The sequence below is a fragment of the Rhea americana genome, unplaced genomic scaffold, assembly GCF_003343005.1.
Source record: "Rhea americana isolate MKP2758 unplaced genomic scaffold, rheAme1 scaffold_6, whole genome shotgun sequence".
Classification (NCBI taxonomy): domain Eukaryota; kingdom Metazoa; phylum Chordata; class Aves; order Rheiformes; family Rheidae; genus Rhea; species Rhea americana.
In genome coordinates this window covers 9,618,471-9,632,909 of record NW_028186756.1, presented here as the reverse complement: position 1 = coordinate 9,632,909, position 14,439 = coordinate 9,618,471, and the positions used below count along the sequence as shown (strand labels likewise).

General features: G+C 35.6%; 1 protein-coding gene across 1 annotated transcript in view; it reads right to left on the bottom strand.

Annotated features, from left to right (window-relative positions):
* Window positions 1-302: 302 nt before the first annotated feature.
* Window positions 303-14,439, bottom strand: part of DACH2 (dachshund family transcription factor 2) — a 175,190-nt gene continuing 161,053 nt past the window's right edge. Inside the window, exons 10-12 of the mRNA XM_085319733.1 lie at window positions 13,183-13,326; window positions 9,902-9,967; window positions 303-1,145 (exon numbers count right to left, since the gene is read on the bottom strand). Of these exons, the coding sequence (XP_085175859.1) occupies window positions 1,108-1,145; window positions 9,902-9,967; window positions 13,183-13,326 (248 nt within the window). The 3' untranslated portion in view covers window positions 303-1,107. The remainder of the gene's footprint in view (window positions 1,146-9,901; window positions 9,968-13,182; window positions 13,327-14,439) is intronic.

Genomic DNA, 14,439 nt, shown 5'->3' with positions numbered 1-14,439 from the left:
TAGGCTTTGTGCCTTTGACCCACGAGAGAGTGAACATGTGATTACTAATTCCACTTGATTCAAACCAGACTTCAATCACCTATTTTAAAAAGGAATGTTTTGGTTAAAGTTTGGAATTTTTAACATGCAATAATTAGAATGTTTAATACCAACCCACCCTTTTTATTAAGTAAGTAAGTTCTTCAAGTATTTTTAATAGTGCAAAATACTGTTTTGTATTAGTACAGTAACTATGGGAATTCACAGTCAAAAAAAATCTTAAAAGATTTCCAAAGTCAAACAAAAAAATTTTAATACTGTATTTTTAGCAAGAACATTTTTAACAAAGAATGTGTACTTTAACTTAATATGGTACAACAGAGAAACCATACTTAAAAGTTTCCATTATCTAACATTCTACTGCATATTCATTTTTTTCATCTTAAAAGACCAAAAGCCAAGCTGAACTGAGCATAAAAAAGCATCAATTATAATCCTCATATTACATCAGCTATTAGGGTTTAGCTCACACTTTTGAATTGGTCATCTAATGAAAGGACAATTTTTACATCATTCTTTTAAAAAATGTACACACATTTCTTTTTAAAACGTAATATATATCGAGTATCTGCTTCAGTAAACAAAGCTTAATTTATAAACACAATCGAAACAGCTCCATGTTGAACAGTTTCAGTGATAAACTGGACTTGTATGATGTACAGCCAGTGAGGACCTTTGTGGCTTAAAATCATTGTGCCATTGCTATACAGTAATAGCTACCTCCTTAGAAAAAAAAAGTTCTTTGGGGGGGAGGAGGGGGAATAATTCCTGTATGTGCTTAAAAATACTAAAACTCCTTTCTATCTCCTGGGACCTAAAAATGATCTGTTGCAACAGGCTTGGTTTGGTATGGTAAGCTTGTAAAAAGTCTCAATATTTCTTAATGACAATACGGCAGTTTTCGATGCAGCAACAGTAAATTGCTTGAAATTGTCCTTCAAGTTTCATGCTACAAATCCTGTTCTTCACACAGTACTGAAGGCATCAAAGGTTTGAAGGGACGTTTTTCATGAACTATATAGTCTTCAAATAGTGATCATTATACATTTTCAACAATAGGTGTTTCCTTCAGTACATAATAGTAGGTTTGATGTATGTTCTGTTTTCTGGAAGGAAAAAAAAAGAGAAGAATAAAGGTCAATGACATATTTAAGCATGTTATAATTAATTTCAGCTTAGGTAGATTTCCTTCAATTGTTTCTCGACTTTTTTTTCTCAAGCCAGATTATTATATCTGCAAGTGATACAAACGATCCATCATGTAAGTATGTTTTACATCTGAAAAAAGAGGCACCTGATGACAAAAGCCGTGCAAAGCCCTAGATAACTGAATTTGATTTGTGTTACGCAGAGAAATGAGCCAGCTATCAGAGCACTGACTACCTTCTACCTTGACGGTATGGGTGTAGACACTTAGTTTTTCAGTCTGGGCTAAATTTGCAATAGTTTCTTGCAATATTAATAAATGTTTCAAGGGTCATTTGTTAGATTTTTAACACATCTCTTCCATTTTAATGTGGTGTTACAAGAGCTACTTTCATGCGCAGCCCCGCTGTGTGCCCTGCTTAGTATCTGCTACTTCCCTCGCCGCGGGGCCACGCTCCCACGACAGACCCCTTTGGGGTGCTGCTGCCCTCCAGCCCGGCAGCCCAGCCCCAGGGGACGCTCCGATTCTGCCGCCCAGGGCACATGCCAACCAGCATTTGCTTAATAGARACTATAAATATTTTGATTTGGATTTTCTGTGGATTCTTTCTTTTATGACATGTTTTTCAGCTTGTTTTTAATTGAACACTCATTTTTCTTCTTTTTTTTTCTTAAGACAGCCTGTGCTGTCTTGCACATAAGATAGAGTAACATGGAAATCAGCTGTAGGCAAGCTTTGCAACATACCAGTATTACATGCACAAAACCTTCTAGAAAATAATGTGTTAAAATAAAATCATATTGCATTAAAAATGTAATAGAAATAAATCAGTATCTGCTCTTTGGAAAACTGTTCTTCCATTCAGAAACCTCCACACTTCTTTGCAAATTATTTTTCCTTATTTAGGGAAACAAGTAGAAAGCCACTTATTTCCTTCATAAAAATATTCCTAGTTATAGTACCTATCAACTGTGATTTTTCACATTAAGCAATTTTAAGCCCAGAGAAAAAATAAATATTAAAATGTCCATGGAAATGAAAGCTAACAAGAATCCATATTCTTGTTCATTATACAATGAATCATGAATTCACCAAGCTAAACCTGCAACTACTGATCTTGAAGATGATAGCAAAATGATAATATTGAGAAGCATTTTGTATAATGTTGACATCTATCCCCTCACTGTTTTACATATGCCAATACTGAACACTCATAAGGAAAGAACAAGTATTGACCTGCGAACTGACACTGATCCTTGGAGCAATCTCAAAGTTTGCCACATTTCAATTTCAAAATGCATTTCAGCTATAATATGAGTGATTTATCATTTAGCAGTAGCTGTCAAAGTAACCTCCTAGATAAAACAAAAACATCTGGAACCATAAACAGAGGAGAGCAGTAGCTGAATTTTAATCYAAATTCGACATGTTCACTTCATTAGGAACAGGAAACAGCTAATTAGTAATTGAATGTTTCATGGTTTTAAGGAGGCTCATACTCTCCAAACAGAGATGATTTAATATGTATTTTGGATGTAAACAAGAATAAAGATCAGGAAGAGCCGAGGACATAACATCTCTAGAGGAATGTTTAGGGGCATGGGAACCTCCGAAGAAGTGACTAAAATTAGTTTCAAGTCTTTGGCTGATTAAAATTATTGTCTTAAGATTTACTGGGGCAAATAYTAAACTCAAGAGGAGGGTAAGGAGAAATGCAAATCTTGAACATTGCACTTTTTTTTCTTTTTTGTTTTTTCTCTAGTTATTAGGAAGTTTCATGAGTTCTTTACATAGTAAGCTGTATATGATCTAGCCTATATTAATGCTGTACTTCCAAAAATAGCAATTATTGAGAGAATCTGCAGGTCAGTCTGATTGCCCTTGAAAAAATCATCAGAATATATGGAATATATTTACAGGCAATCCCGATGGCTTAACTTCTACTGCAGTGGCTTTCAAGTAATTCAGTGATACACTGGTTTTGCATTCTGCAGAGAAGTAGCTGTCTTCCTGGCCAGGTCTTAAAAGTCATAAGGTATCTAATACCCATCAGTCTGCTCTCTTTGAGGAGCTGGGATCAGATTTACAAAGGTATCTTGCTGCCTAACCATCTATTCTGTRTGGGACTTACAATTGCTTAGTAGATTAGTCTATGTGTTACTAATGGATGTCAGCAGAAATGACATAGGTAACTTACTTTTTTAATGGCCGTTAGGCATCAGCTGACTTCTGATACCATGTTTGATGCTTGGTATTTGTATAGTCAGAGAAATACAGAGAGCCCATGTACGTGTGCACATTTAAGGTACCACACTGAGTTACCTAGATTCTATGTGCAAATAAGAGATTAGAAACGCACAAATTGGAGATCAGAAATCCACATGTGCATTTAAAATAAGAGTTAKTTGTCAAAAGCTACACTGGGATTAGTAAGAAAAGAAATGATGAAATAGTCCCTTATCCCTCCCTACAAACACATTTTTAAAAGTCTGCTGGTAATTTATAGTTACTGAGGATGTTTCCAGGTTAAAAGCACTCTAGAAGGTGSTTGCTCATTCAGTGGTTACAATTCTTCCAACAGCTTGTTAGGGAAAAAACACAAAATGGAAAGATTTGCCATCTATGACATCCAGTTTCTGAAAAGTACACACTAGTAACAGCAGCTAGAACCAGTGCGTGCCTTTTCACAGCCACGAACACAAACCCCCTCTCACCTAAGCAAGTGGATTGAAAATTGTTAAAAAGTCATCTTTGTTCAGCCATTTGAAATGCTGTATAAAATGATAGGATGTAACATTCTGTGATTGTTTTCCCCAGTATTTTGTAAATAATTAGCAATAGTTGACCCCTACTTAGTCAAGTCTACCTGGAGAATTTTGAGGAATTAAACTGCTAAGAGTATCTTTGATACCCGTTGTACACAAAATACAATATGATATTGTCAAATTTGTCTTTTTGAAGAATATTCACTATCTCCTCAGTGTAGCTGCCTGCAAACTGCATACCATTTTATAGCATTTTACTGTATTATATAGCAAAGATTTGAATAAATCTGTGTGCAATAAATGTATTCTTTTATTAGGTTTATCCCTTAATCAAATATTCATTTATGTAGGCTTCATTCTATTAAAAAATGAAATTATACAAAGGTGAGCAAAAGTGTAGATTTACAGTAGCTTAAAGCCTAATCTCATTCTCTAGGGGTAATATTGACAATATAAAAACTGTATAAATGATATTCCTTAACACTAAAATATGCTTATGAGCCCCCTGTGCATGTTATACTGCTTTACAACCTACAGTGAGATGCATGACTGGCTTAATAAGCAAGACATTTAGAAAGGATTTTTTTCCCCCTTCACAATGTATAACATGAGTAAAGATCTCACAATTTCTCTGTGAGCCACTATGTTAATAATTGTAATTTTCTCTCCGGATGATGTTTTCTTCCCTGAGTTGTTAGTTCAGGACATCTATCTCTGGCGGTCTCTTTTAACCATAACATCATTTGTCTTTTTCTTTTTTTTTTTTTTGAAGGGTATAAGTTCTGTATAAAAAGACAAATCCAAAAGTTGTATTTATTCATGTTTTTCTATTCTTTTTTTCTTTTTTTCAGGCTATTTCCCCTCCTCAGGGCAATCTGCAGACATCTATTTGAACTTTCTAAATCATTTTATTAGGCTTTGTTTGTATTGGCTTTGTTTTGAGTTAGTRATGCAGTTCTATTTGCATAAGAGTACATAAAGCTAGTATTTCCTCACAAATTTCGTAAAGAAATATACGCTGGTAATGYTGATGTTCTAACCCAATCAAGGAAGTGAAGCAACTTGCCATAGCCAACCAGCTACGATTAAAAGATACAGCTACATTTTGGAATTGTTCAARTAATTTTAGCACACTAAATTGGAGGAGAAAGGAAGGCATTTGGGATCTGCTCCTTAATCCTTGCAGATGTGCAGTCTCTGATATCTAATATTGCACGAGCTTATTAAGCTCTTCCTTGGAGCAGGGGGCATTACCAGACCTCTCCTCTTTGCGGCTGCTTATTCCTACAAAATGGGCAGGACATACGATATCTTAAATTTCAGTGTTTCATCCTCCTGTATATGTGGCTTTTTTTCCCACACACACACTTATTTTGTGCTTAGGACTATTGATTCTACTCTGCCAAGTATTTGCACATTCTTGTGGAATCTAATCTGATAACTTGTACATAAAGCAGGATTTATAATAAGTAACGATAGTCAAGGATAATACTATGTTCACTGAATGCAAACTATGCAGATGCTGGATTGCAATTGTCAGTTTGAGTAAACAGGGAGATAACATAGTGGTTCCTGCTGAGGAAATATTCAAACCTACGGACACTGAATTATTGAGCAAATGTTTGAGCCCTTTGTAAGAATAGAAAGTATGGACCTTCACACTCAGTAGTCTCCTGGGAAAACCTTTCCCCATCATTTGTTTCCAGGAAATCACAAAATCCCAGCTTCCTCCCTCACATGTATGTGTATGATGTGTCTCTATATGTAAAGTCTAAAAACATTCTGCATAAAAAGTACAATCAGAGCAAGATCAGTGACACCACTATTTTTAAGCACTGCATGTGTAGCACAAGCAGGAGAGCTATGCGGTGTGTTAGCACTGTAATCTCATGCCTAGTGACTAAAGAGCAGCCTTTTTTGGTTAGCAGCTAATGAGACAGGTTTCACTAGCGTGTTGCCAATGTGTGGATGAGTACGACAGTCTGGTAATTGTGTAGAAATTACTGCAGGAGGCAAAGGGGATCTAAAGAGTGTTTCTAGAAATGCTGCAAAATGACACAGCACGAGGTAACTAACTACTGGAAGTTTAATAATTCGTATCAACCAGAGGAGGACACGCCATAGCGATAAAGTATGGTTTGGACAGGACGAAGAAGGTCTAAGACTCAAATGAGCAGGATAGCTAAGGACTTGCTCACAAGGAAAATACCAAGCCCTTGTTTAATTTAAAGAGGAAGGAGCCCATCTCAAAGTTCCCAATCACAGGGTGCTGGTCCCATTCTTATTTAAAATTGTAACAGCTTGAATATTTGTTTTAGTGAAAGCAAAACCGGGGCAACAGTGCTGTAACTTCCAGGATGCTGAGTTTGTCTCTTACAGTTGCACAGTATGCTGAAATTCCTTAGAGTGGTTGGTTTCAGTGGGATTGCAGCATTTGGAAGTATAATTTGCAAAAATAACACAGAGGTTAAACCTCTTAAAAATACTACCTACCATTTCTGTCTCCTTTGCACTCTTTGTACTATAGGTTGGATTTTCAAACTCTCTGGTTATATTAGAATATTGAAAAAATACAACAGAGGGGGCCTGATTTTAAAAATGTTAAGACTACAAAATAGAAAACAAGGTATGTTCCAAACTTAAGAAATCCTTTACCTTTGGCAAATAGATAAAGAAAAAAAAGTTATTCAGATTTACTGACAATCTTGTGCTAAATCTCTGCCAGGGTGTTTTACAGACCTGTATCCTCCCCTTGCATATACAGTGAACCACATTTCCTTTGAACCACGTTTCCACCTTAGAGAAGTCTGTCCTCCTATGTTGATATCTCTGCCTGAGATTTGGAGTCTTTTTATTTCTCGTAAGTTGTTATCATCAAGTATTATGGTAACTTCTATTTTTTAAAATTTTAAGATAACATTGCTTTGCTGATTGTTCCAATATCCCCTAACAATGAAATATAGTAATACAAAAGTTAACTAAGGTATAAACATGCAAAAGGAGAAGTCTCCGTGCGATCATAAAATGATGTTATTTTCTGTTCAGCAGTTCATGTTACTGCTGTTCATGCTAATTAATTAAAGGAGCTGTTGCTGTAATGTGCAAACAGGGAATCTGAGAAACTGAGAGGGCTTTTAGGTCTTGGAGTGAAGTTAAGTCAATCTGGGCGCGGGCAATCAAATGTAATGAAATCACTTGTCAGTGCTAAGCTTGCAAAAACTGTGAAGTTTGACTAGGGAGTAAAAGGATTATAATTAGATTTCCAATAGGATAATAACTAAATGGCAGAAAGCAGTAAAGAGAAAATATTACTTTGTTAGCTAATGGTGCTGCTGTTCAGTTTTAGTTTTTATCAGCACACTTGTAGTTGTGCTAATTTAATTTGCTTTTATCAGCAAAAATGCACTACTCGAATGGTACTTGAATGTCATTTGCAAAAATCATTGATCTGAAGGTGCACTTAATGACACCCAGTATGTTTATTTTATGCGAAACGGAGATTAGTTGATAAAATGGTTGATGCACTATCTTGCTGGCCCAGAAGTGAGTTATGGAAACAAGAACAGAAGGGTATCCGTGTACATGCATCACCCTTTCCTTCAGTACTCAACTATGCAGGGGGCATCATGACTACTGCAACTATTACGTTTTTATTTTGTCAGCTAAAAAGCTTCTCTCAGATTAAGCTCTGCTGGATGAGAAGACTAGGTATATGAAAGATGGAAGGTATTAGACTGCAAAGTTAGAAAAAATGTTAACATTGTATGCACAAAATTTCAATTCAATTAATATACAAAGCATAGAGAAAATGAATCAGCTTAACGGAAAAGATTTATAATGCATATCAGAATTGGAGTCTATGAACAGCTTGTGTTAATAAAATCATTTTAAGAAATGAGCATAAAATATGATATGACTTAATCACTGTAAAAGGTGGTTGTGCAGTATTTTTGTAATTTTCCTTTAAACTGTCTTAAGCAGATACTGGCAGTGGAACTAATTGAATTTCAAAGCAAAGGCACTGYGTGAATGATAGATTTCTGTCCAGCAGAGCTATTGACAATAGAAAAAGAAAGGTCTGCATTGATGCTAAAGCTTTTTTCTGTGCACTAGAGAGATATTTTGAAGGCTTGAAAACAGCTTTGTATTAGGGTTACATGTTTTGACCCTAACTCTTCCCAATGCCCCCAAAACAAAGCCAGCAAATGAAGTGGGCAATGAAGGGAGAGTGTTCAAATTGTTGAAGACTAAAGGGCAACAGTAGCTGTCAAGTTTTAAAAACTATAATCAAAGGAAAATAGAATACAAAGATATTATAGTATCAGCATAAAGAAAAATGAAGTAGATGGTGCTAGAAACACTTTGAAATCTGAACAAGCTTAATGAACTTTTTCAGAAACCTTATCAGCTGAGAGTACTTTGTGAAGGAACTGGATAAACTCATCACACTTTTAAATAGGAGCAGGATTATCATATTTAAATTGTCAGAGAAGTCTGTGTATATATTCATTACTGTGGTGAAGACAAAACACGATTTGCCACTGAAGAGCAGCAAGAGCATATCAGGAGACTATAGAAGTCTAGGAAAGTTCTACAATTCTTCCTGCTAAGTCAACCATGGTTGGAAATGCCTGGGCATCACTGTCCCCACGGTTATTTCTAATCATTTTGATGGAAAAGTAGACAGAGTTGAGCCAGCGTTTTCCTCAATTAAATACGGAAATGAAGAAATTCACTTCCTTTTTTTTCACTAGATTCAGTTTAGATGCATCTTTGACTCTCAGAATCTTTGTGGAAGAGCAATGATCTCAGCAGGTATCATAAATAGTATCATAAATGTTAGGAATATTTTTGTTTATCAAATTTAAATACACATCTGAAGTGCTTATACAAAATTTTGACTATTTCTGGCACTAAAAATTTTCAAATTGCAGTCTTTAGAGCACCCCTCTAATGATATGTATAAATATACACACACCTTCATATGTTTATATACAGATATATATACACATACAGATGTATATAAAATAAGTAAAATTGTGATTATCCTTCTTTGTAATATATAGTATATGATCCTAACATCACAAAAGAAATAGAAACAGCAGAAAAAAATCTTTGAAAGGTTTCCTATATAGGTCACAGAATCGTCTTGATGAAGATTGCCTGACATTTCGCATTACGAAACCCTGCTCCTTACAGGTTTTTAAACTTTAATTCTGTAATTTTAACCAGAATGGTCAGATATTTCCAAGAAAAAGACTAAGAAAAAAATCAGTTTTTTACAATAAAAGTGGTTCTAATCATTCCTTTGCTGCACCTGGGACTCAAAATATTAGCTGAGGTATGGACTTCATCCCCTTCAGACAGATCAAAACCTGTGGTAAAATTATGACCTGCACATGGACAGACTTCAGACTGTGGCATCAAGACATTGTCTGCCTTAGACATCCGCTAACCAAACCTGTCTAATACTGATTTTCCTTGGCAGTATAGWTTGGGTTGCTGTAGGCTTTCATACTTTCTTTCATACTGCTAGGTCCAGAGCATGATAAAGGAAGCAGCCTGATTGAAACGATATAAGTTTGGAAAACTGAGACTAGCAAGGAAATGTCACAGTGTGCCTGGAGTTAGGGCAGAGGACAGGACAAACACAGCCTGGGTACCAAGAAGGAGACTGGCAGAGACAGACTAGTTAGAAAAAAAATGGTATATGAAGAAACAAGGATTTGTCTCACACCTCTACTTAACCAATCTAATTCTTGATCTTGTAAAATATTGATCTTACAAATGATTTCTATTCTGAACAGGAAAACAAAATTAATAGAAAGTTCTGTAATTTATGTTTGTCTTTAAGTAGGAAAACAGAGAGAAAAAAAAATCCATATTTCATTTAGCTTTCAAAATGGCTTATGCTAAGCATGTATGTGATGAGATGAGGTATATACTGCACCTTGCATTGCTGCACTGTCGTGTTGGCTTCCGTTATGTTCTATTTCCATATCTGGGATTCCAGCATCTGAAAAATGTGACACCTAAGGTTAATGCATTTCCTTTTGTACTTCTCTCATGCATCTTTAGAAAAATGTTTATAGCAAAGTGGGGAGATCTCCAAGTAACGTGGTCTTGCATAAAACATTTTGGCTTCATAGACTCTTCAGTAGTAAATCATTTTGAAAACGTGGAAACATTATTGGTATTATAGTCAGTTATTTTTAACATGCTTCACATTCATTTGATGATYGGAAAATAATCAACAATATGTCATTTATAGTTCTCTTTTTGAGAACGTAGGCATCCGACATGAAAAATAAAAGTAGAAATTAAACTGTGACAACATTAAACTAAATGGACTGTCCTAGCCATATATCTGCAAAGTAAAAAATTAAAGAATACAATCAATGCCTGTCAATATATACGGATGACATGAATTAAAGCTATGATATTATTACCAGTTTCTTAGTTTATATTTTGTATTATTGTCTTAAAAAATATTTTGAGGAATACTGTTGTGTATGGCCACATAAGGCCACATATGGCCACAAAAGCCTCTGACTATTTTTCTTCCAACTTCTTAACTTATTGTTTACATGTTTGCATGTGTGTGTATAAATAAATATAAAATAAATATAAATAGAGATTGTACAATATTTCATTTAAAAGACTGAGCTCATGATGTTGTAAGAATGCTTCATCACCCAAAGCAAAATTATATATGTGCTAGTGTGTGAAACATTTCTAGATTTCAAGAGCTTTTGAAGATGGATTATGTTTTTTTCTAAGTTGAAAAGGAGTCTCATAATGATATGCACTTTTGAACTATTTAATTTCATATTGATAATACCTTTGTATGCACAGTCCTTGGGGGAGGGGGGTCCTCGAACACCCCAGGGTGTTATAACAGATGCCATTATCCACCCTGTGCCAGCAAGGATTAGCATGAAGGGTATGTGATTTGAATCCATGGCACCTAGAATCCTGGAGAAACATCTGCTTCCCTTATAATACAGCACTTTTAGAAATTACAGTAGGAGAAAAAAACAACCTAAAAGGGAGCTGTGTATACAATTTAAAAGTTATTCTGTTGAGAAGTCTGTTCTGGACATTCTCAAACAGGGAATTACTGTATTACTACTTTCTTTCATCACTCTAGCTTGATGTGTCAGTACCTATTGCAAAGATGAACATTTTGCTGGCCACACTACAACGTCCACCAAACAATATGCAAAGGCAGGGCAACAGATTAAAATACATTCCATACACAGATGAGTAAAATAAGCAATATCTTAGTAGTATATGTGTATATGAAATATATGTGTATATATATAATATCCCTATAAATATATATGGGCAAATAAATAGTATCTTGGTGTATATATTTTTTTTCTTATTAAATACAAATGACTGTTATYACATGAGGTTTGCCATTTTTAGATTTCTATTTGGAAGGAAAATTCAGGGTACTGAACTATTGTTCTAAAAAGGTTCTTTATTTAATCAAATCTTTTAAAGTACATGTTGTATATATGTAAAATGACAAAGTCATCTGTAACTAATAACAGCATCTGTTAAATGAGACAGACCATCAGAGTTAAATTTAAAATATTCAGAATAGCCCTTCACATTTTGTTGTCATAAAATTGTACCTGCAATTAAATTGTGGATTAAGATGCTAATGAGCTACCTGATTTGCATGTGCAATCAGATTAGCATGTAAATACCAGTTTCTTGCAGGCACTAACATATATATGACTACCTGAGCGTGCCTGCAAATCAAACTGTTAGCAGCCAGACCACAATAGCAGATGTAAAGATCTGTTAATCACATCACTGGCATGTCGGTACTCTTTTAATTTGTGGCTTTCAGAATTGCTGAGTACTCCTCACTGGAGTGAGAGGTGCAAGTGCTTTTCATCAATTGTAGAACTTAGGTGAATGACCTTAAAGAATTCAGGATTTTTATTTTTTCCCCACAGTTCTCACTGGATGTTGGCTATGTCTGTGGGATCTAATTTGGGCTTTTTTCCAGTCCAGTGGAGGTAGCCAAAAAGATTACTGCTGGTTCTGTCCACCCCCTTGCTGTTGGGTTGTTGTCCCTCATCACAGCACAGCTGAAAGCTGTATATTCATTCCTGGATCACTACAGTTCACTGTCAGTACATCAACAAAAGCCAGCCAGTTTCAGGCTACAGTGATATGCTGGACTATAAAATCCAGCAGATGAGAATGCCTCTGTAAAATGTTGTTAAAGAGTTTATATCTCTTAGGCACTCTAGATAAATTGTGACTCAAAGTCCATTGCAAAGTATTGTTATGGCAGTAGAGTAGGAGGCTTGCCCTAACTTTAAGAAACAATTTGGACAGGCCTCACAACTAAGAACACAGAATGGGTTAAACTGACTATTTTTATTCAGCAGTTCAGAGAATTTTTGCCCTCTGCTTATGCTATGGCTCAGCTGCTAATCATACCCAAACTGGGTAGGAGGAAGTAACTTAAAGACTACATGACCTACAAATGTAGCAGAGACTGCAATGTAAGTCTGATTCATGAGCCTGTCTTGGATAAGGCTGCAGAGACTTCAAGGTAGACATGCACAGAATAAACCTTAGCTAGAGAACATGAAATTACCTGAAACTCAACTAGGTTCATTCCTAAAGATTCACATCACAGTTCAGAACTTTGGCCAGAAACACATTAAGCAGGAGAGGTGAATCCTCTCACTACCCAAAACATWATCACCCTATTCATGAAATTAATTGATTTTGTTTTATTTCACAAGGATATTTGGGAAGTATTTGAAATGTAGTCAGCTCTGAAAGCTGACACATATTTAACAAACTTAATAGGTTGAACAAAGAAACAGCTTTTTGATAAACAGCTTTTAAAATGAAGCTCAGCTATTCTAAGAATGAATTTGCTTGGAGAGTTCAGAGAACCTTATAAGAACAAAATATCACATTGTCCTAGCTTGCACTGTAACAGATTTCTCTGCTAATATATTCAGTATTTCTTATGATATCTACATAAACTGTTCTATCTGTTTCTCTAGTTAGAGACTTACTTATTTTTTGTTTAATTCATGACCTCCCGCACAAGTCCTGAAATAGATTTTTAGTTATTTCAGGAAAGGATTGTGTTTCTTATAATGGAATTTGCTTTGTGCATCATCTTATGTTTTTCACTTAATTAAACATCATTTTAAGTTAAGTGTGAAAAGCCAACTAAGACATTACCATTTAACATCCTGAGACCGTCACCTGATGTGGCCTGCTTAAGCGCCTGTTCCACTTGTTCTCTTCTCTTTGATTCAAATTCCAAAGCTTCCTGCAATTTTCTCTTTGCCTTTTTTTCTTTCTTCAAGCGTTTCTGAATTGTTGCTGAAATGTAAGTGTATTGTAAGAATGGCTGTTAAAGCACAGTTAATATATAATGGAGATGGTAAATGAGTTTATGTGCAATGTTTAAAAGCCCAATTCTAGCTCAAGACAAAAAGCTCTGGTATGGGTCTAATATCAAAACAAAAAACTCAAACCATACCCTGTTGTGGAACAATGAACAATCTGAAGGGGCTTTAGATCTTGTAACTTTAAAGATATTAAATCATGTTCACACTCTGGAACAGCCCCACTGATTTAATTCTATTGATCAGAATTTGAAAGAATAAGTATCAGAATCAATGGTTTGCATTATATAGACTTCACAGATCTGGACTAGCTTCAGCTCAAGAGTTTGTTGAGTGGATCATTGGCTTAAACTCATTTCTAGCAACAACACCAATGTAAGTCCTCAGAAACCAAAATAAATCTCTTATCCTTCTTTCTAAACTTTTCCCTTAATGCCGAGAATTACATGCCATCCACCTCTTCCAATAGTTTTATCTAGAAAGACAACCAAGCACACTGATAGCATGGGTACGTCTGTGAGTACCTGGAATACTTCTAGCACGCCACGAATATTACTTTGATGTTCAGGTTTGCTATCCATGACACTTACTCGGAGAACACCCTTCAGAAGAGGGGTTGTCCCGCTTGCCAAGTGTGTCCAGCTCGCCCATATCCCACAGCCGCACRGAGCTGGGCACGCAGCCCACGCACTGCCACTGAGTTGACCCAGGGCTGGCTGCCCCTCTGCAGCACTCTTTAAAGATTGCAGAAATAGAAGTCTTTTGACTTGCATGATGTCTCAAAGATCTGTTTTTAGTTACATTTTCTAATACTAAAAGCAAATAAAATTTCTCTTTTTATRAGAACTGTTAATTATCCAATGTTTGAAAACTGAGTGTCAGTAACTACGGTATACAGAATGAAGCCTTATGGACTTAGGTGGGTAAAGGTAATGTTTTTGGCAAAAACAGAGCAGCTGTTGGGTCAGTTTTGGAATAGGATGACTAAAATAATATGAAGAATATGAATATTGCTCAAGATGGAAGCCATGTGTAAGGCTGTTGAGAAGCTGATTTAAGTGAGTACATACCTGAAGGAAGGATAAAT